The sequence below is a fragment of the Pleuronectes platessa genome, chromosome 8 (assembly GCF_947347685.1).
Source record: "Pleuronectes platessa chromosome 8, fPlePla1.1, whole genome shotgun sequence".
Lineage (NCBI taxonomy): Eukaryota > Metazoa > Chordata > Actinopteri > Pleuronectiformes > Pleuronectidae > Pleuronectes > Pleuronectes platessa.
In genome coordinates, this window is record NC_070633.1 from 12,714,455 (window position 1) to 12,737,427 (window position 22,973).

A 22,973-nucleotide genomic window follows, 5' to 3' on the forward strand; every position below is an offset into this window, starting at 1 on the left:
ATAACACAAGCAAAAGAAAACCCTTTCCCATGGGTTTATCCTAGAAACTGTGTTTCAATTACCAATAAGCATTCAAGCCATATTGACATCTTTGAGGTCAAAGATATTAAAGCTTATGGTTGTGTACCTCACAGGGTAAATATAACAAATAACTGAAGTGTTGTTTGAGAAATTTAAAACAACTAAAAACAAGCTTCCTTGGAGTGCTTGACAACTCACACAACTAACTATGTCATCTGTTAAAACTAATCAACAGCCCTAAGATGGAAGCAGCATCATTTACATTTCATTTACATCCGTGTCTATAGAGGTTGTAATAAAAAAAGAAGCTATTAATTTTGTATTATTCGGATGAATAGGAAGCAAATTAAAAATTGCCGGGTTCTGTGTAACCTCAGTTAAAGTCTGGCTGTTTTATTATTTTTAACTCTGCTGCCGCTCTCCAGTGTTGTACTGCTTTGGCCTAGGAGACAGGATCTTTGACCGATTCAGAGGATGAAGGCAGAGTGGCAGAATTTCATCCTCATTGCGGATGTGACTCAGAGTCGGGCACAAGATGTCCTCTGAGTAATTCACTTGAAATTTAAAAAAGACACAGTCATACAAATACAGTCAGGCGCTAATATATTCAACCAGTTAAAATGTCTCCTCACATCCTCCACATACACAAACGCATGAGCTGCCCACAGACACATAGAAATGCTGTTCAAACCTAATCAATGTGTCAATCATTCCACACCCAACCAGTTTCAATAAAACAAATCTCAGTAGTCCATAATTCTAATATATTATATTCATATTGTGCTATATATATATATACATATATATATAAAAGTGCTATACAAAGAGTGTGAACTTAAGGTTTTTGAATATGTTTTACCTCTCATCTGAAAACACTGTTACCTGTTCACAAGTGGACAGCTCAAAGTTCTGATCACTCAGACCATATTTGGAGGTCAGGGTAAATAAAAATACTTTGACACCACCGCACATTTATTCAGATATTTTTCAAACGGGTAAAATCTTATTTCATTGAAAAGCTGTGTGACTCACAAAGATTCACTCAGCTGCTCCTTGCTCTGCTTTCTCCCCGTCTCTCACTCAAATTGACACCCACCAACGCACAAACAAACACATCGACAGTGGACCCTTCAGTATATAGTCAGAATAAAGACAGGCTAAATAAACAGCATCATTTGGTCTGAACGGGACTACAGACATTTAACCCACGCAGCTGTATGCACCTGTAGAGTTGTTGGGGTCATGATTTGTGTGTGTTTTATAAAACAGCATCCATGTACACTTAAAGCCCAGTAACACTTTGGCCCTGTTTGGTACCTGGCATGAACATGAGTCATGGGTGATCAGATCACAAGTAGACAGCTCTGAGTAAGTCAGTTCACAAATGGCATTTAAATCAGAGCACCGGTTACTCATTGAAGTCCAGGTGGCTACTTTATCACTGCATGTCCTGAAATAGTGACCCGTACACTATGTCTCCACATGCATCTTGAGTGACAACTTTTGATCAGATCTTGCCTTCCCGCTCTATATGCAAATAAAACGCGTACATCATTGCTGTTTTCAAAGAACAAATGTGTTGTTCTTATTAGCCAGTCTGACAATGATAGACGGGGCCACAGTCAGCGAGAAAGGGAGAGGGAAAGAGAGAGAGTGAGAGAGTAAAAGAGAGAGAGATGCAAGTGAATCAATGTACACAAATCTGCAATGAAATAATATTTTAACCTTTTGAAATAATAATTTAAAAAAAACGATATGTGGCAGTCAATTTTCATATTGTTTTAGTGACCACACATAAATCGATGTATGGGAAAGACTGAGAAGTATAATAAAAATTGGTTGATTCCTGTCGGTTCATTATGAAATCTAGTTGTGAACCAGAGGAAGTCAGCTGACTATATTGTCCTTCAAGGTGGCCCGGGACACATTGGGGTTCATACATGGTCTCTGAACGAGTGCATTGATCTCAAATGTATCCTGTGTTTTTACACTTGTACATAGACCTGTCCACTGGTGATTGGATCACTCGCTAGGCTTCTACATCCTAAAGGCCAGTGTATTATCACAAGAAAAAGAAGAAAAAAAAGTGTAAAAAGGAAATTTAAACGGCACAACATGGCCTAACCCTAACCCTTAATGCCAATATAGTGGGATCTCTTGGATTTGTGACTCCAATGACTCATACTGTATGTGACCTCAACGATTGTTAGACTGTTAATGGCTCCACAAGAGGTGTGACTTCCCTCAAGTCAGTCAACACTGAGGCGCCTTTATGGCCCTGTTAAGACGTGGTATTAACGTCTGCCCTGCGAGATCCAATCACAAATGTTCAGCTCTAAGAACGTCTGTTCACACCTAGCAATAGAATGTGTCCTGAATGAGTCTCCTGTGACCGGATGTCCCCCGTTCTATATGCAAATGAACATGTACACCATTTCTGTTCGCAATAAAATGAGTATTAAAGATGTATGCTGTCTATATCTTTGTGTTTGAGAAGGAAAGATGGAGAGGAGAGAGTGGAGTCAGTCGAGGCTGAGCGAATCAATGCTAGCATCTTCACAATGAAATAAGATATTTCCCATTTGGGGAGGAAAAGAAAAAAAAGGAAATCAAAACTGTCTGTGAGTGGGGCTATCGTGGCCACTAGAGGAGAAAAACAGTAGGATTTTAAAGCTGCTGAACAAAAAGCATGGGGCAGCAGGAAGCCCAATTATGGTAAATGAAGTTCCAAGTGTTGTGGTCTTCGAACATACAGTGCACTTACACAGATGTGTTTCATGCTTGTGTTGCCTGCTTTTTCTTCTTCTTTGCATTACGCAATAGTCTGTGAGAGCTTGAGAATCTAAGTACACTGCATTGTTATATTCTGTTGCGATCTTAATCGGTTTATGAATAGTCCTTAAGAAAATATAGCAATAAGGGTAGAGTAACAATTAATTTTGGTGAGGGTGATAAACCTATGCTGGCATTTTGATCACTCTTTGCTTTAAATGAAAAATGTCCCCATGTTGGGACTAATAAAGGACGTCTTATTCTTATACCCTTGTGATTTTGATTAAAATAGAAACATTTTTAATCTCTTAAATATTTTTTCCCCGGTTACATTATAAATCTTATCTGCAGAAATCAATACTTAAATATGAACGAAGTTTGTGAGTTTCCTAAAAATACTGACAGCTTGAGACTACAGAATCTTTCACACATTCTTCTTTTAGTAGAGGCGTATTTCCAGCAAAGATGTTTCATGTTATAGCAAGATACATTATGATTCTGGAGATGGTTTTCCAACCATTTCTCTGCCATTTTTATTGTCTCAGCAAACCACTGACACGGGCGGATAAGGCCACCCTGTAGCAACTCTGCGTTTAAGATTTACAGTGCTCACCCAGCTGTATTCATGAACCAGAGAGAGGGAGATTTGATGCACTGCTTATGGTTGTGCATATTAAGATTAGGGAAGGATGGAAAAATAATCAAGAAGAAAATCCTACCTACAGTGCTGCTTAAGGAAAATGAAGAGCATTGATGCATGAATAGTTGTATTTTACTGGATGCATAGCTTTGTGCCGATAAGGGCAAATGCTTGGAAACAAAAGTAAGCTTACTGGACGATGTTGGGTGTATTTGACACAGGCTTAACTTAAACATGCGTTCGGTCTTGCAGGCATTTTGCTGGAATTGCACAACTAGAGTAATATTAATGTGAGGAGAAGTTAAGATGGCACATACAGTTGCAATCAGAAATATTCAACCCCTCAAAGATTTTAAGGATTTATCAATTAAAGTTGACAGAATCTTGCTCTTTGAGCAAGATTCTGCTTCGGATGACTTCTTTATGAGTTGAGTGATACAGAAAATCAACACGGAAAAATGCATGATGTAGTATTTGTGTGTAGCAGTATACTTTGTTAAGATAGCCATGTCACAATTATTCAACCCCTATATAATATTGTTTTTGTTTTTTTTAAAGCTGTCTGACAGTTTTTTTTGTCCTAAAGTTATTAAGCCTTTGGGAACTCTATACTGATCCTTCACTTGCTTCAGCTGTGATGCATATATAAACCCCACCCATGAAGGTATTCAATGCGAGTTGCATTCATGTGAAAGACAAAGGAGCTTCCACAAAAGCTGAGAGAGGAGATAATTTCATCACACCTGAAAGGCCTTGGGTAGAAGAAGATTTCCCCCAAAAAATTATATTCCAAGAGACACAATTGGGAACATTATAAGGAAGTTTAAAACTGATGGAGCAGCTTCAAACCTGCCTGGCCATGGAAGAAAGCCCAACATTTCATAAAGGACCCTCAGCAACTTAGTCAGAACAACTCAGATAAACCCCTGTGTGACTGCAAGACACCTAAAGGATGACCTGATGAAGGCTGGTCATCCTGGAGTGCGACAGAGGCAACTACAAGACGTGCACTGAATAAAAAAGGACTTCATGGCCGGCTTCAAGACACACTCAGCTCTTGACCACAAGGAACATCAAAAGTCGACTAGAATATGCCAGGAGGAATTTGGATAAGACTTACTGAGTTTTGGGTGACAGTTCTATGGACTGATGAAACCAAACTGGAACTGTTTGGACGTATGGACCAGCGGTATGTCTGGCATGTGAAAGGCCAGGCTTAGGACCAGAAGAATACCATCCCCACAGTCCAGCATCGCGGTTGGTCAAAGATGATGTTAGGCTGTTTTTCTGCGGCAGGAACTGGCAATCTTTATTGTGTACATGGCATCATGGATTCACAGAAATACCAGGCCATTTTAAAGAGGATTGTGATGCCTTCTGTTGACAAATTAAACCTTGGTGATCATTGGACTTTCCAGCAAGACAATGATCCAAAGCAAAACCTCCAAGTCAAGCAAAGCTTGGTTGAGAAAAAGATCCTGGAACGTCCTGGAGTGGCATTCACAGTCACCAGATTCAAATTTGATTGAAAATCTTTGGTGAGATTTAAAGAAGGCAGTTGCAGCATGGAAGCCATCAAACATCACTGATCTAGAGGCTATTGCACTTGAAAAATGGGCAAAGATTCCAATCGAGAGGTGTAAGAAGCTTGTCCGCACTTACCGTTTTTGTTTTTTTTGAAGTTATAAAAGCTAGAGGATGCGCCACAAAGTACTGAAGCTTGGGGGTTGAATAATACTGCACATGCACATGTGTTGAAAGAGTTACATTTTTTATTTGAACTTCAAAATTAAGTCAACTTCTGTTGTCAAAATAACTAAAATACGCATCAACAAATATCTTTTGTTGTTTGATGAGGTTTTTTTGTCATTTATTGTCATTATCTGTCATCCACATCACTATAATGTCTATTGAGGTGAGGGGGTTGAATATTTCTGATTGCAATTGTGTATATATATATATATATATATTTTTTTTTTTTTTTTTTTTTAAGGCAAATACACTGACAATTTTTGCCGACATCAACTAAAGTGATTATTTAAAATGTATAAATCATTAATTATGATGAATTGTAAGGCCAGGAACATATTGAAACTTTGGCTGTGGGAGGGAACAAGGTTGTCAGTCTGAACTCACCTGGTGAAGTCTGTCATCTCCATCATGATCATGCACATCTGCTTGGCCAACACAATGATGTCATTGCCGCTGTCATCCCACTTGGATACCTCAGCATCCAGCTTGCTCTTCTCTTCTTGGAAGCTAGCCACTTGTTCTGCAATAATCGCCCTCTGCTCCTGGGGCAACTGGGCCATGATAGCCTGAAGGAGGAAATTATGGGAAATGTGGTGGGTTAGCACACTATACATCAACATACTGTGAGTGAGGCCATTTCTGTGTCCCCGGGGCATTTTGTTTTACATCATTCCCTATGGTTTCCATGGATGCACAAGAGTGTTCTTGCCAGTGAAGAACCCGAACCACAGTTGGACTATATAGTCCAACACTGCTGTGTATCTAGTTTGAGCTCTTACTATACTCCCTGGACACTTTGTGTTTACCTGAACTACCATACTAGTCCCTTATGAAGCTTATATTGTTTAGTTCTTATTAAAACATTCCGTTGAATGAAATTTATATTTGTTAAATTACATTGTAACTCTGAGCTTTTGGCCAAAGAACAAGATAAATATAAAGCATTTGTTTATCAGTAATTAATATCATCGGCAAGTGATTGTAGCAGCATTTCTATTCATCCTTGCTGAATATTTCATGGACAGTTTAAAAAAAAAGGAAGTCAAACATTCAGTGAATGAGGTTGTGAGGCTGAGGAGGCCTGAGACACGCGAGAGCATGAAATCAAATATCATAACAGGAGCGTTTATTCCCTTACTGGTTATTCAAGACCCTCAACTAAAAGTCGGTAAAGCTGTTCAGGCCAGAGCAAAAATGAAAACATCCCCATCTAAATTAAAAAAAAAACATCATGGTGGAAATGTACAGAATAATCATTCGTCCATTAGATATTTTCAAGATTAAATTATTACTCTGTTCCATTTAGGATTGTAAATCATTCACAGTTGTCCCCTCCTCACCCGTCAAATACATTCAAACGCCTGGCATCTCATGATCTATTATGAGTCTTCTCAGGTTGCTTTCAACATGTCGCTTACCACTGGTTTACACACAAAACAGAATGTGAGATGAATTCACTGCGGCTACTCGAGAGTGAATGTATGTATTAGACAGGAGAGAGGAGATCATGAGAAGATCATAACTCTGATATCTTTCTAGAGTCTGAAGTATACCAATGTTGTGTTGCCCAACTGACTGAGAGTGTAGGTCAAATTGATAAGCTGTTGCATAAGCTGTAATAATGAATTACTTTATACAAATTTGGGTCTCATATTCTGTGTTGGGAACATGCCAACTGTGGATGATCAATAGCGTAGGAGGGTGGGGCATTTGGAAAGAAAAACTGTGTGGTACATTAACATGAGTGTACTGTTACAATAGCATCATAAATTTATCTGAATTCGAAAAAATCAAAAAATTATATGAGCACTGGACTACAGCCTAATGTATAGGGCATCAAACCATGATGTATTGTATTGTACAGTGATAACATTTTCCACTAACGCATTGTCAAACATGAATTTAATCAAGTTGATCTATCCTTCAACTAAGCTTCAATTAAATGGGAAAATAGTGAAGGAATAACTTAAATACGTACTGTACATTCAATATGAATAAAATATATGTGTATTTCTTTTGCACTTATCTCCCATTTCCCACAAGCTATCATTGATGACATATTAAGAGGCAGGGCATTAGACTCCGATATATCTGTAAATATTACAAGAAGCAATTTACAACTTACCCGTGCACTCTGGCCAGCAATACACTGGTCATCCTCTGTCTGCACGCTGGTCCTGCTGCGAACATCAAAGTCCTCAGTCTCGAAGTCGGAGTCGTCCAACTCCTCTGGAGTCTGTAATGGCACAACAGAGAGGGGGAATGTAGCAAAGGAAGGGTACAGGAGGGGAGACGGATCGAAAGAGCCAAATGTAAAGGGTGGGGAGGGGCAACAAGAGAAAGGATAGAAAAGGGAGAATTGGTCAAAGAAAAGCAGTAAGCTTTGAGTAATGCATATACAATAATGCTGGCATACCATAGCCTTTTGAGCACTATCAAATAAGCAGTCTGTTTATTACCAATGAGAAATGCCTTGGCACTACGAGCAACAGCAGGGTCAGATAAATGTCTTCTTCCCTACAGTACCCCATGGTACTAGAAACTGCAAAGTCTAAATGTATTCGCAAATCAAGTGTAACGTGCTGCCTGTGCATTTTGGGAGGGAAAATGAAGGTACGGGCTGGTATGAAACACATTGGGAGCAAAACACTTCAGAGTTCCATCTGTCGCTGCTCTCTGTAAAAAAGAAAACGGGTAAGGCATGAGTGGCGGTCTTCTAGAGTGTCGCTACTTCATCTCCAATCTTCACCTCTTCCCTTACATCGAATGCAAAACAAGACACAAGCAACTTATTCCCCATAAATATTAATATTAAAAATAATTTCCAGCCCAACAGGTCATGCTTACTGCGAAAATCCAACACTGACTGACGGAAAAATGTATTTCATTGTGATATGGGCACAGAAAAGATGATGTGGACAGATTACTGTGCATTATCACACCTCTGCCGTTACTTGTGCTTATCATGTCGTCTCAATACGTCTCTTCTGTAATGGATTTGGAACCGTCACATCTAAAAATAGCTGAAGGTCTCCGAACAACCTTACACTCTTTTATGCAATGTAGAGATGCTCTTGTTCTCAAGGGAATGGGGATACGGTTTCAGAAAGCTCTAGTGACTCATAGGCATCTCTTTCAACCCAGACAATGCTGTTCAGTGGGGCAGAGATATCACCTGCTGTGGCCATTTCAACAGATAACCTGTGAACGTGGGAGGCTCTGAAATGATAGTTCATGGTGAGCACCCAGTGGTAAATCGCTGTAGAGAAAGAACAGCAGTTATGCTGTTTATTAAAAAGATGTGTTGACAATGTAAATGTTACCACAGTAAATCAAGTCATTTTTTTCATGCTTAAGCAAAGTAACGACCAACAACTCCAGTTTGACTCTGGAAGTACCCAGTTTCACCTGAATCCACCAACCAGAGGGGTTCTTATACCATTTTTCCCTTCACGATACAGACACCTGGACTTTGTGTATCGACCGATAATGACTTAAGATCAGATAAGTACATGTAAAAAAAATTACTCACACAACATGTTTTACCGCTGTATTCTACCAACCCTGTATGGCAGGGATTTATTATTGTCTGGCCTGGGTCAGTTTAAACCTCTTTCAAATGCTTTATGAGGTCATTGGTGTTCTAATCGACAACACAAGTGCAACCCCTCGAAACTGAAGTCTTGGAAATTGCACACATAGCTGCTTTACTTGTGGGAAATTTCCAGTGTGAAATAATGCTGACATTTAAGCTAGCTCTGGCTAACGCTACACTACCGAAAATCTCGTCTCTGCCGTTAAAAAGCAGTGCTTGCCAGTGCCAGTACAGTACAGCAACTTTTGTGGAGCAGTAAAGAAGAATTGACTTCCAGGAAAAGAACATTTCTGTCATAACCAGTTTCAACAAATGCACATTAAACACATGCTATTGGATCAGTACAAGAAATGGCGTACTTGCTGATGCCCAACCAACCCTTTTGTCAATATACGGGACATTTACGATTCTGATATTAGATCATGTCTAATTAACACCAAGTGTAAAACATAACTAGACAGTATCTGTGCAATAATAAAAGAAAACAACAGCATAGTTAAAGTCACAGTTTCATGACTGGAAAATCTTCTCTAGTTTTTCTGCCTGCTGACATACATGGCCAAGGTATAAACCCCCTTTGTTTTTCTTTAACATTCTGCTCTGTGAGCAGAGCACTTTCTTTTTTTGGGGGAACCAGCCGGGAGAAACACCTTGTGATGTAACGTACTTCACAAATCACAAGGTAGCGACAGCTGTCCCCTGTATCTTCCTGTCAGCATCTTGCTGACTTTGAGACAGTTCAATACATTTTCTGTGATGTGACTGTGGGTGAGGGGAGGGTCCTGTCCACCAACGTAGACTATGTGTGCACCACTTAGAGAGGTTAAAGACTTGCCTATCTTAAGTAGCCCAAGCCACACACTTGTCTGTTCTGATTTAATAGTAGGTCACTGTGCAGTGCGAGAAATGAGGGTTTATAGAAAGATGGATAGCGAGTGTGTCCTTGTGCGTTTATGTGGACTTGCCCTGTAGAGAAGTTGTATCATAGTATTTATCCATTTCTCTGATCTCATCCCGGAAAACAGCAATTGACATTAAGCATTAAGAGATTATAGTGTAGATCCTGCTGGGAATTCAATAACCATTTGCCCATTTGCCGCTAAATGATCAGCTAAATATCACCTCAAAACCTGTGATGATTACCTCTCACACATGACCCGAAAATCTCGGGAAAGTGGATCATTTTTCATTTTAGATAATGGATGAAGTCTGAGTTGAGCCTCGTTGCCATCTCCTGCTCTCACTTAATGGCCAACTGAATCTGACAGATTAATTATAAATAAGTAAGATTTTCCATAAATCCTCAGGTTTCTTTAAAAACATATGCACACCTACACACCCACCCACATAGTTCAGCCCATTCAGCCCGCTCCACTAGTCCAGTGTTTTCAGCCTCATCATTCTGGATAACAAGAGCCGAGCAGGGGCAGATAGATATTGAATGTAGTTCTCAGTCCGACTAAAAAATGCTAATTAAAACCTCCATCTTAAATCAATTGCTTATTATAATGCAAATACTGCATAATGGTCTCCCTCTCATTTGGTTTTTGTCTATGTTTGTGCAGCATTATTAATGAGAGCCCATGCTTAGTTTTAGAGCACTACTGTCAACACAGAATTTGCTGTCAAATCCAACGATTCAAATTGAAAAGATTAAAGTGTTCAAAAATAACGGAAGAGGGCATAATACAACCAACCAGCACATTGTAACTCATCGCAGTAAATACATAATTAGGTACTGTTGGACATGAGGAGCAGTTTAGACAAATCTACTTACTTACTAGTAGAGCTGTGAAAAATAACGCGTTAACGCGTTATGATTAAATTACAGGATTAATTCGTTTTTTTTTTTAACGCATTTAACGCATGCGCAGAAGGACCTTCCAATTCCGCGGCCTCTGCACTAGTCGCCGCTCTAATGCAGTCAGACGGCAGCTGCCATTCAAACAAACAAACAACATGGATAATTCTGATGAACCTGAGGACCTTCTGGACGGGAAGATCGTGTTCCAAAAAAACAAAGATCGAACATTCAGTAAAACCAAGGTGATATGCACACTCTGCGAGAAGACGTTATCGTTTCACCGTAGCAATACCCGCCTAACCACCGCAACGCGAAGCATGTGTTGGTTGGCGAGGGGCGTTCAAGTGGAATGCGCCAAACCAGACTCACTCGCAGGACACATTGTGCAAAAGAAGCGGTCAGCTTTACTGTCAGAGAATTTGAACAAGTTAGTTTGCCTCACCAACTGGCTAAAGACCGAGTAGCTAAGAGGGCCTTTAGAGGCATTAGATTGTATCATGGTGTGGTTAATGGTTGTGTGACAAAAAATATAAAAAATGTCAACCATCCTATGGCTAAGAAGCTCAAATAATGTCTGTTTAATTTTTTAAAAAAAGTTTTATTCAACCACACAATGGCTAAGGAACCCGAATTCTGTTTAGGATGAAGATTATATTAATGTTCCATATGGAAAAGCAATGATAACTGCTGAAGAACTGCTGAGTTGCAGCACAAAAGAAAAGTTAAATGTCATAAATCTTGTTTTCACAAAAATATTCCGAAAAAATCGGTAATGTGATTAATCATGATTAATCCATAGAAACCTGTGATTAATTTGATTAAAAATTTTAATCATTTCACAGCCCTACTTACTAGTTAAACTATACCATCTTAAGAACTATCAATTTCCTCGCTACGGTGCATTTTGTTGTCAGTCACTTACATAAGGCTTCAGTGGTACCCATCCACCATCTGTCTCAGTTATACTTCTACTCAAGCAAAGGCCATTAACCCACCGACAACTAAGACTGTTAGACTAGATTGCAAGTCTGGTCAATTAGGTCGGCTCTTGCCTGAGACAAGTTAATCATTGGCTTCTGGGGCTGCACGCATATACAGTTTCTCACATACCATTAAAAACAGCATCTGGTGCTCCAAGACCGAGAGCCATATTATACATTCACACGCACATTAAACCACTATAACCAAGCACTGTTACAATGTTGTGACCTGTGTCGAAACGCTTCAAATTAAACTGCATCAAAATGAATCCTGTCCATGAATAATGAATGTTTATCATTACACAGGGTTTATGTTTATTTTAGGGCGTTGCAGCTTCTAAATGTGATCAAAAGGAAACCTTGATATACATGCAAAAAAAATCTAAAAAAAATAAGAGAATTATTTACTTAACACATTTATAACTCACTCCATGCTCCAGGGACAAGAAGGTATATAATGCAAATGCAACCCGATTAGGGAAGACCAGATGACATCATAAAAGATTGAAAACTGATTTTCACACAGCGATGAGCTCAAGAGTCATGTTTGTAAAATGGAGAGAGGAAAAAAAAAACTGTGCAACTTACTCGGATCATGAGGACAGCCTTGCGGATGTCGCGAATGCCATCATATACCAGACGGGATGCGTCGATGAACTCGTTCTCGTCCACAGGTTGTGAAGGATTTGAACTCAAGGCCTCCACCGCAGACTCCACTTGCTCGGTGAACCGTGGCATGACTGAAGGAGGGTGAGATGAAAGGTTGGAAGAGGAATGGAAAAACAAGAGAGAAAAGAAACACAAATGAAAATCCACTCCATAAACCCTGAGAGGAAAGGTACAGAAGTAAAGAAAGCAGTTTAGAAAACAACCAGTATGAATATACCTTGAGTGAAGCATGGCATGTGTCACATTAATATTTGAAATAAAACTTGAAGACACAGAGAACAATATGTTGCATAAACCTAGTGACAACTACCACGTTATTTTCATACAGGCAATAAAGTGAGAATATACATCTCTTCCACGTCTAATCTTGACAAAATGAAATTTGTCCACTGATCTATTGACTGCCTTATATGGTTGCAGGGCAAATATGGGAAATGCTGAAGGTAATAGATTCTATTTTCCAATGGAATGAATCACAAAGCTGTCCCAGAGGACATGAATTTTAACAACAGATCCAGAGGGGTCTCCAGCAGCACATCTGCAATAATAGTATTTCTGATTGAGGATTAAAATTTAGATTCAGGATTCAGCTGGGCCTTCGTGGGAGAGGAATGGATGTAAGGATGCAGAGAACAGCAGGAGTAAGAAACACAGGGGACCAGGGTTTTGTGCTCACAGGTTGTTCATAACCTGCAGGCTTGTGTGGGAAAATTCAAATAGGTGGAGACCCTGTGAAATGTTCAGTTTTCACTATATTTTATTCTGTCACATAAGGAAGACAAGATTTCATTTTTCATTCTGTTGTCAAATATATTCATGTTTTAAATTAGTCTGTTTTATGAATTTTGCAACTAAATTCATACATGAATATCCAGCCACATATACAACATTCCCTGTTAATTTTAATCAATGATGAATGAAAGGAATAGATACTTGTAAAAACCCACAAGTTTAATAAAACTAAGAATTATATATTTCTATTCATATACTTACTGTACATTTGTTACACAAATGCACGTGCACGTCAGATCAGAAATTCTATAATTAAAAGTTTTAAACTGAATCTCATCACTTAACTGTCGACATGGTGTGAAAGAATCTGACAAGCAGAATGTGTCTCCAGATGTGTTAGGTTAAAATCCAAGTTGAACTACAACAAATACAACTGAACAGTGCCTGCTGTAAAGATACATAGTGTTAGTTGAGTCAGACCTGCTTGGATGTCATGGTGAAGCAATAATAATAATACAATTATAACTGAGCAGTCAACTTCACAGAAGAAAAATACCCTTTTCCATGCAAAGTCAGTGCATATCTGAATTTGTTTTGACAATATAATGTGACTAATATTTCAAGTAACAATAAAGATTGAACTAGCCTTTTAAAAATAGACTTCTGAGAAACACCAAACAGCACTCATTTCAAGGTGAGGCTTAGGCTGTGACAAAAACACTTAAGCAAGCTAGGATAGATGTGTTCAGATAATTTAAAGGAGACATATTCTCAGATTCAGCTTCATCATTTGAATTTGGGTTATTTATTTAAAAGATTAACATGTTCTCGTGTTTTAAAAATACATCAGTTCTTCTTACTGTCCATTGCAGCAGCTCCTCTGATTGGCCAGACAGCCCACTGTACTGCCATTGGTCAATTGCTATATAAGGGGGCATGCCAGAGTAGCCGTTGCTGATACAGACATAAAAACCTATACAATACGCTGGAAAAAATGAAAAAGCAGGTCTCCTTTAGGAGATCCTGCATCCATAATAAGCGAATAAGTACCAAAACATTCAAGGCTGGATACCAGTTTCACTGATAAAGACCATGGAAGGAATTAAGATACGAAATGGGAGGAATGTTCAACCCTGTTCCTCATCACACTGCGACAAAACATGGAATCCCTGCAGGGAAATTTTGATCTGGTTTTATGTGTGTAATCCACAAATATGGACACATCCATTGTTGAAAAGCAAGTTAGGTTTTACCTTTATATAATATTTATAATATCAGTCAATAACCCTACACCATCAGTCAAGTTTAATTGTGCCTGTGCACTATCACTAACACAAATGGCAGATAACATAACAAAAAAAAATTGTGCAATAAATAAAAAAGCTACAATACCACTCCTGGTGAGTCCAAGTCCAAGTCATAAAATCCTTGTCAAATGATTTAAGAAAATGTAAATGCATATGTCTGTTTGGCAGAAGCAGATTTCCAGTTGGATAATATGTGTGTATTGTACCTTGGTTAGTGAGGAGCTTGGTGGCCTCCAACACTTTCTCTGTGTAGATTCCAGGTTCATAATTGTCCATTTCACAAGTGACCACATGGACGACTCTTGCAGCTCGTCCTCGAATCGCCCCGGCAGTGCGATCCAACCCATCAACATCTTTCTCCTGCAGAGCGATGACACACTTGTTCACATCCTCCAGGATGTGGTTCTCTGGGGACAAACAAACAATAATGCTATGAGTGGCATATACGTCTTATTAGTTTAACACTTTGCTCCAAACATGCCATCAGCCTGCCTTAACTTTAAATGTCATTTTTTATTTGCTCATCTGAAACACACTTTAATCAAACCTGGATTATCTTAATATGAGTAAATGAAAAAATACATATATTAACCAAATACCTGGCCTTCATTGTGTGTTTGCAAAGGGATGCAATTAAGAGGAGCATTGGGAATCTTAATTGTATATTGGAGAGGGCTGAAGACAAATTCTCAGACTGCTTATTAATGGGAGCCTGTAAAATGCAAATACCGACTGTGTAAATTACAGTCTGTCCTTGGCTGGAGGTGAGAGAAGTCAGTCTGCTTAATGCTTAATGAGAACTCTTTAAGGGTATGCCTGACAAACAATTTGTGTGCTTTAACGCACGGGACAGGATGTCAATTTCAGACGTAGTTCTGCTGATGCTTCAGTGCTTTCCTCTGTGGAAACCAATCAGCCTTGGTATGTATGGCTCTCATCAGAAAAGACAAATAACAGAGATCCTTTACAGCCGTTTTACCTCCTCTTAAGAATGGTCTTAAAAGCTTTGTGCAAATCCATCTTAATTCTGATCAAAAGTGCTGTCTACCAATAAACAGTGTTCCGCCTGTTTACACATCACTAATCCAAATCATCCCAACAGTACATTTTTATTTGTCCATGCAGAAGAATACCACTTACCAGACACACAAAGGAAGTCGTCAATGGATGTTATGTCATCAACAGCATCAGTGAGGACGCGAACCTGCTTCTCCCACTGCTCCTTGAACAAATCCATATTGTCCTGGGCCACCTTACTGTTTGGCTTCGCAGCAAGGGCTAACGCTGCATTAATCACCTGTAATCACCAAATTACAGCCATTAAAGCTCCATTACAGCATAGCCCTGAGCCACAACATTTGCATAGGTTGATTGCACGAAGCCCCCCCATTCTCCCGCCATAATGTTTGGACTGTAGTATGAAGACAATTCATTCCTGGGAGGGATTATAGACACAGGGTGTTTTGAAGGATTGATTGAAATAAAACTAATAGCTGCTTGTTTTGCGGGTAGAAACATCTGTGGGTATCAAAGCTCAGGATGAATGGGAGTCATTAGATGAGATTAAAAAGAGCAGTGGCTGCATAGTGAAGGGAGCTGGCACAGCTCAAAGGTACAGATGAGGGACTGGTAGTTAGGGTGGCAAGAGGTATAAAAAGATGGGCTCAATGATGAACAAGACTTAGGGTACTGATGTTTTTAGTATTTCCCTTTGCTCTTTCTGACTTGTCCACTTTAGTGAATATAGTATGTATGAAAATTGAAATACAAACTTCAGGTATTTCCACTATCTATGAAATTTCTACTTCATTTAAACTGGCATAAAAATCCGTTTTGGTTTGATAGAGTTGCAACTGGATAGTGCTTGACCACATGAAAATGTTGAAAAAAAACGAACCCGAGATGCATTGAGGGCGGACTAAATGCAATTAAGGTTGTAAGTCCAAATACATTTACTAGATGGGGGCCAATAAAAGAATGCAGTCTGATCTGTGAGGTGGACACTGGAGACATAATAGCAGGTGTAGATGTAAACAGTATCAGATTATATCCAGATACAAAACAGATTTTAATACCAGGTGCAAATCAAGTGGCAAGTTCTGTGCCCTTTTCATTTCAGAATTGGTCAAATTAATTATTTGAGACAAACGCCCACACTGTCTCATGTCCAGCTTGTGATTTTTGTCCTACAATTGATCATTCCATCTAGGTTTGTACATGGCAGATGGAAATGTTTCATTTTTTTAAATCAGGCATTAAAATACTAAACTGCTTGTAAGTGGATCAAAAATGTATTTATATCAAAATGATTTGGTGGAAAAACTGTTAGAGCGACTATGTGCTGCAAAGTGCTGTAGACTCTGTCTATAATCTGCAGTTTTAACATTGACAATGCTGTTTCTAGTAAGAAACAACGAGGACACATCAAAGAGTTGTATTATCAATGAACTGAGGAAAAGTCAGGGGTAAATTGCCTGGTACCTGTGGGCATAGAGTTTCCAGTTGAGATGCTGCCATGCGAACCAGTTTCACTCCTTCCTCATTGTTTGAGATGGAGCATGCCAGGTTGGCAACCTAAAAAGAAGACGAAGAAAAACAATCTACTTTTAAAACACAGACAGGGACACTAACACAAATGTATTTTGAGAAAAGCAAATAGAGCAATACATAATTAAACTTAGATAAGTTCATTATGGTAGCCTGGTTTCTTCTCTATCAGAAATGGAGCAGCTCTGCAACACAACTAATCCCAGTGGAATACAAACACACGGCCAAGGATTAATTTATAGCGATGCTAAAGTGATACAATACGATGCCACAGAGGGGAAAAAAGAGAAGTAGGGGGGTAAACAAAACCAAAGAGTAAATTGATCAAATATAAGTTTTGTATTCGTTTCTGCAAGGAAGGGGTAGTTTTCAGCAAAGAAGGGGCAGTTCTCAACAGCTAAATCACAAGGCTGCCAGATTGCCATTACACTCCTGGAATCAGAGAGGCAAATACTCCTGACACTTTAAAAAAAAACGAGCAGCCGAGTGAGAGCTGGAGTGCTGAAGTAAGCAGGTCTTTGCTTCGCAAGCGCCAACATTTATGGTTTGTGAGTATATTTTCTTGTACTGACCAACAAATCAAGCTCTCCAGCAATTATTTGTAAATGTTCTTGCATCTTGCAGAGTAACAGAATGTTTGTACTCATACTCCAGAATTTAGGTCACAGACGTTGAAGATTCCCATTGGTTGGTCGGGATGGGTTGGCAACCGTTTTGAAACAGAATGCCTGTGTTATGAGGAACTGTGCCAGAGTGGGATTATCCAATAGAAAGAAAATATGCTAAAACATAATCAATTACAAAGGCAAAAACCACCTGCTGATGCTTTAAAACAACAAGGAGTGAAAGGTTATTGTTACAATGTGGGTCTTATTTTTGTAGTTGCAGCAAACCGATTCCCAATTTAAATGCTGAAATCTGGGTCACGCTGGAATTTAAGCAGTGACGATATCCAACATGTAAACGAAACCCTAGTTTTTCCATGGCATCTAACAGTGAACGCAACAAGACTGTTATGACTACATTTGATTTTCACAGCTATAGAAGTCAGATTGGACAAAGCAAAATCAGTTTATTTTTATTTAAATTTTTTTTATAATGGACAGCTTGGTTGTTAATTTCAATATGTGTAATAGTTTACTCTTTAAAAGGAAAAGACGATGATTAGTCAGTTTTATTCAACCCATGTGATCTCATTGCTCATGTTTGCCTGATTTAACTCGACTGGTATAAAGGATCTTAGGAATTAAACAGCTACATCAAAAGCTCAATTTAAGATTGGAAATGTGGGGTAAAACAATTAAAACTAGATACTAGTGGTTAAAAAGTTCGAAAAAATGTATATATATATATATATACACATAAATCAGCTATTTTTCTGATAAGATGCACTTATTCTTGTGCGCTGTTGAAGCACCATAACATAGACACAAAATATTGTATATTACTATGCAAACCCATGTAGAGACCGCAGGGAGAACATTCAGCAACCCCAGAGTGGTGGTTATGAAAAGAAAAACGGGTAATTTATTGATCGACCTGTGTTTTCCACTTTCTTGATCTTTCACGTAACACTTCTTATTCTCACCGTGACACCCCTGGGACTGAAGCCATTTCAACACGAAGAGACCAGAGAGGCGACTGAGGAGACTTGTAAGTAAACTAACACCCTTTCACTTGCTATGCTGTACCACACATTTTGAAGTGTCAAGGAAGTCAGAGTTTAAGTCTGTGCAAACAATTACAAACAAATTGCACCAGCCGGTATTCAATTTATTTATTTTTTCCCCCCAATGGAATTATTTTGTTCATATTAGGCTACACACATTTAACCGTGACTTTGTCAATATTTCTTTCATACAGAGACAATGAATATGATAAATGACATGAAATGATATCTAATGCAGATACTTAATGGGGGACCATCCTATACAAATTATGCTTATGAATTAGTGTGTTGTTTTTGCTGCGTCATCTCTTTTACTGCAATTCTATGCAGACTGGCTTATTAGAAATGTGCGAAACAACATGATGTAGGCTACATAGATTTAAATGAATGAGACAGCACAGGTTGTGATCAGAAATATGTGCTCCTAACGTCTCATCATTCCAAAATTATGCACTTTGAGCACAATTAATGAATTAAATACGTCTCACATATCATACTACACGTTTCTCTATTCTTCTGAATGTAAATGCCTGGAGAATGCAGACAGAAGGCCCAAGACAGTCTAGCCAGACAGGAGTAGATAGCAGATCGTAAATATTTCCCTGTGGTTGCCAGGAGAGGAGAGGATATGAGGAGAGAAGGGGAGAGGAGGAGTGTGTTTTGGAGGCTAAATATGCAATGTCATCATTGTACGAAATAGAATCAGAGGTAAAAATGTGAAGCTGTATTTCTCTTTCAGTAGCCTTCGGTTGGAGACTTGATAACAGGTCAGTCATGCTTAAAACACTGACAAGAACTCAGCCTTTTCCATTTTCTTGTCTCATTTTAACAGAAAAAATGAAATAATGTCTTCTATTCAGCATATGAAAGAGAAAAGCATTCAACTTGATCATGTTGCTCATCATACATCAAATAATTTAAAAGAAAAGAACATCTTAATGCATTCCTGTTTAACTCTCTATATGAGTATATTTCGGTAATTTTAGCTCCTTGCAATTATACTACAAAATAAAAAATCCAGAGTAGGGTTCCATAAGGTAAATTCTGTCTTTCAAAAGGTTCCATTATTCCATAGGATCACTGGCAACTGGTCTACATGTTGGCTTGACATTTTGTAAATCTGCAACTAATGACTTTTTTATCTAAAACTCATCATCAGATCAGAGCATCAACTTATCTAAATAACATAAACCAACCAAACTTATGTCACTACCATCCCTCTGCCTGGTTAAGAGGAGCCTTACACTTGGTGCATGATAAACTGAATATATTTTTTAATTCACACCATTCTACGGCTATCAATCTTCCAATTTCAACTTCTCATTAGGATGGACAAGATACTTCTTTTTAGTTATAAGGAGAGAATTGAAATGGATTTACAGTATCTGATGAGAACATTACAGATTGCGGTATAATCAGTCGCCTTTTGAGTTCAAGTTTTTTCTCTCTTACTGAATTCTCCACACAGCATCCTGAGCAGCCTGGTTAAGAAGATAGCCTTGAGGTTAAAACATTAAGCTAAGTCTATTTTTTCCTCCTGCTCTTAGGATGATGAATTTCTCTGCTTATAAATGTTTACAAACATGGGAAAGAAAACCTTTAAACCAGTGGATTTGGCTATAAATGTCAATACCCATTTTTACTGCCACAGCTTGCTTTACGAAATGACTATAAAAAGGGCTCCGGCCGTGTCAATGCCTTGTCAAGTCAAATAATCATAACTTACTTCCTTCTGAGAAGAGGAAAACGTTGTCAGACATTTACCGACTGTCATTCAATTATTGCAGTTCTCACGAATGAAACTTAAAGTAATACATCTTATTATTTAATGTGATAAACATTAGGTTTCGATTAATTGGTGTTCTGACAAACAAGGGCAGAGAAGCTGCTTGAAGCCTGCCCGAGTGAATGTGGGTCACTCATAATGTTGCTTTTAAATAAATGTGTGTGATCTAATGGATCATTTGCCTTTGGGCAGCCTACAGTGGCATGATGTCATACACACAGAGGCTGGGATGGGTGGCACTTTGCTGTTCGTACCGCTGAATGGGGGACATTACTTTTACTAACATATTTGCTGGTTTATTTGATAATAAACCAAACTATTACTTCTCAATCGGGACATTGCAACACCATTCATTTATATCTGTAGTGTTTGGCCGAGGGTCATTTTCTGAAGTTACTTGCAGTACTGTTCGATACCCACTTCGCACATTACATTGAGGGAAATGTCAACCATTTTCATTCAGAGGTGAAAGCCAAGAGTCCTACTGTGACTAGCCTATTGTACAGCTGAATGCATTAATGTTAGACAGCTCCAAAGGATAGGGATTTCATGAATAATTTGACTCTCATGTTAGCCAGTGCTCTATTATACTAAAATAAAGCTAGGAGTTAACCGAATATTACAAAAATGCGACACTGGCTGCTCTTAAAAAGATTACAATTCTTAGCCACAATTAATCCATTCTGACAACCAACCTCTTCATATATCATTGCAAACTATAAAAATAAGTATGCAAGCAAATGTAACTACTCTATCACATACTCAACTGTATTTAAGTGCAATGTGTAACTGAATCCCCGGGATTTAAATAATTTTTTTGTCAATTTACTGATAACATCATCACTACACTCTTTAAATGCAGACACATGTTTCAATTTATGTCAGCAAGAATGAATGAGCGCCCGGTTGCATCTGCACCTGCCATTATATTGTCTTTGGACGTGATATTGCTTCTTCTAGAATATATTTAGAATAATTTAGCATATTTTTGTGGTTGAACTTATGATTTGCATATTTTTAGTGGTACATTCATGGAATATAATAGTTTCCAATAATCTTTTTGTAAGCGAAACAGACAAGGTCAATTCTACAGGGGATTTTTTACTTAACAACTTACTGCACTTGTAGGGTGTAATAAAAGATTAAGTAGGATTATCATTAGTTACATAAATTAGTGAGCAGTCACTTTTGGATGTAATCATGTCTAATCCATATAGTTATACTTGTGTTTTAGTCAACGTTAAGTATAATGATCAGTTATGTATCTTATTTAGTCATGAGAATTCAGGTTTGGCCAATTCTCCGGACACAGCACAAATATATGCTATTCAATGGGGCTCCTGAGATAGTCAGCTTTAATTCTTAATTTATGTCTAACAAAGATCCTATTGCTGATGAATATTCTATGAAGGATTGGATCAAGCAAGCAGTTTAGAAAGGCTTGGATATTGAGCGAATTAAATATTTTGTCTAAAGGATAAAACAAAACATATCACCCAGAACTATGACTGCATGGGATTCTATCTAACAACTTCTTCTGTTTCAGTGTTGATATTAAATCAGTGTATAGAGGAAAGTTTGTTCCATTTGTTCCTTAAACAGGTGAAAACACTTTTTATCATCTCTACTTTTATGAACAGCGGACAGCACTGCCTCTCAATGCTAATGCAGTGCAGTCCATTTTGAGATTCACTCAATCACATCTAACTGCATGTGGCAACTGGCAAAGTATTTACATCTAATACCATCAGTGTTAATTTCGTTGACGAGAACTATAACGAAAAATATTCGTTAACGACCCTTTTCCCATGACAAAGACGAGACGAAGACGTAACGAAAACGGATCTTTGAAAATAAAAACTATGACTAAATCTATTTTAACTTTCGTTGACGAGACGAGACGAGACGAAAATGTTGGTGGTTGACTAAGTCACAATAATTTTTAAAACATCATCGTATCAGGCCGTCATGAAGTATCAGTAGCGGGCGAGTGAGTCTGTGTGTCTGTGTGTGTGTGTGCCTGTTCGCTCCCAGATAGCGCACCGGTCCATAGCTCCGCCCCCCGCCCCGCGCACTCGCTCAGGGAGACACAGTGAAAGCAGAGCTCGTTCTCGTGGAGCAGCCGCTCAGTGACTGACTGCTTCTTTACTATGGAAACAGTGAAAACACAGATTTTCTCTGGTCTCAGCTGCTCAGAGATCAGCACCGCAGCTTCTTGATCAGAGCAGAAGCTGCAGTTGGTTTGAACCGAGCTGCAGTTTCTGTGTTCGCCTCCGGCCTGACCTGCTCTCACTTTTTGTTTTCACATTTAAAACTAAATATATATTTTTAAGCTATTAGGCTGCAGCTATATGTTTTTATAGAAAAGGAGTTTAATGTGGCTATTAAATGTGACTAAAACTAGACTAAAATGTAATTCGTTTTCGTCGACTAAAACTAGACTAAAATGTAATTCGTTTTCGTTGACTAAAACTAGACTAAAATTAAGAAGGATAAAAAAGACTAAATGTGACAAACTAATTTTCATTTTCGTCAAAAGACTAAGACTAAGACTAAATCAAAAATAGCTGCCAAAATTAACACTGAATACCATTCATCTAAAACAGCCACCAAAGTTTAAGAAGCCGGTGTAGTGACCGAGTGTTTGAGAAGTTCATCAATGTCACAGTCTAATGCAACTCCTGACACTTCAGCCTTCA

General features: G+C 38.5%; 1 protein-coding gene across 2 annotated transcripts in view; it reads right to left on the minus strand.

Moving 5' to 3' along the window:
- ctnna1 (catenin (cadherin-associated protein), alpha 1) overlaps positions 1–22,973 on the minus strand; it is a 75,514-nt gene that overhangs the window by 15,848 nt on the left and 36,693 nt on the right. For both annotated transcript variants that reach the window (XM_053428178.1, XM_053428179.1), the window contains exons 10-15: positions 16,754–16,846; positions 15,413–15,569; positions 14,479–14,679; positions 12,153–12,304; positions 7,311–7,421; positions 5,570–5,751 (exon numbers count right to left, since the gene is read on the minus strand). In XM_053428178.1, coding sequence (XP_053284153.1) covers positions 5,570–5,751; positions 7,311–7,421; positions 12,153–12,304; positions 14,479–14,679; positions 15,413–15,569; positions 16,754–16,846 — 896 coding nt within the window. The remainder of the gene's footprint in view (positions 1–5,569; positions 5,752–7,310; positions 7,422–12,152; positions 12,305–14,478; positions 14,680–15,412; positions 15,570–16,753; positions 16,847–22,973) is intronic.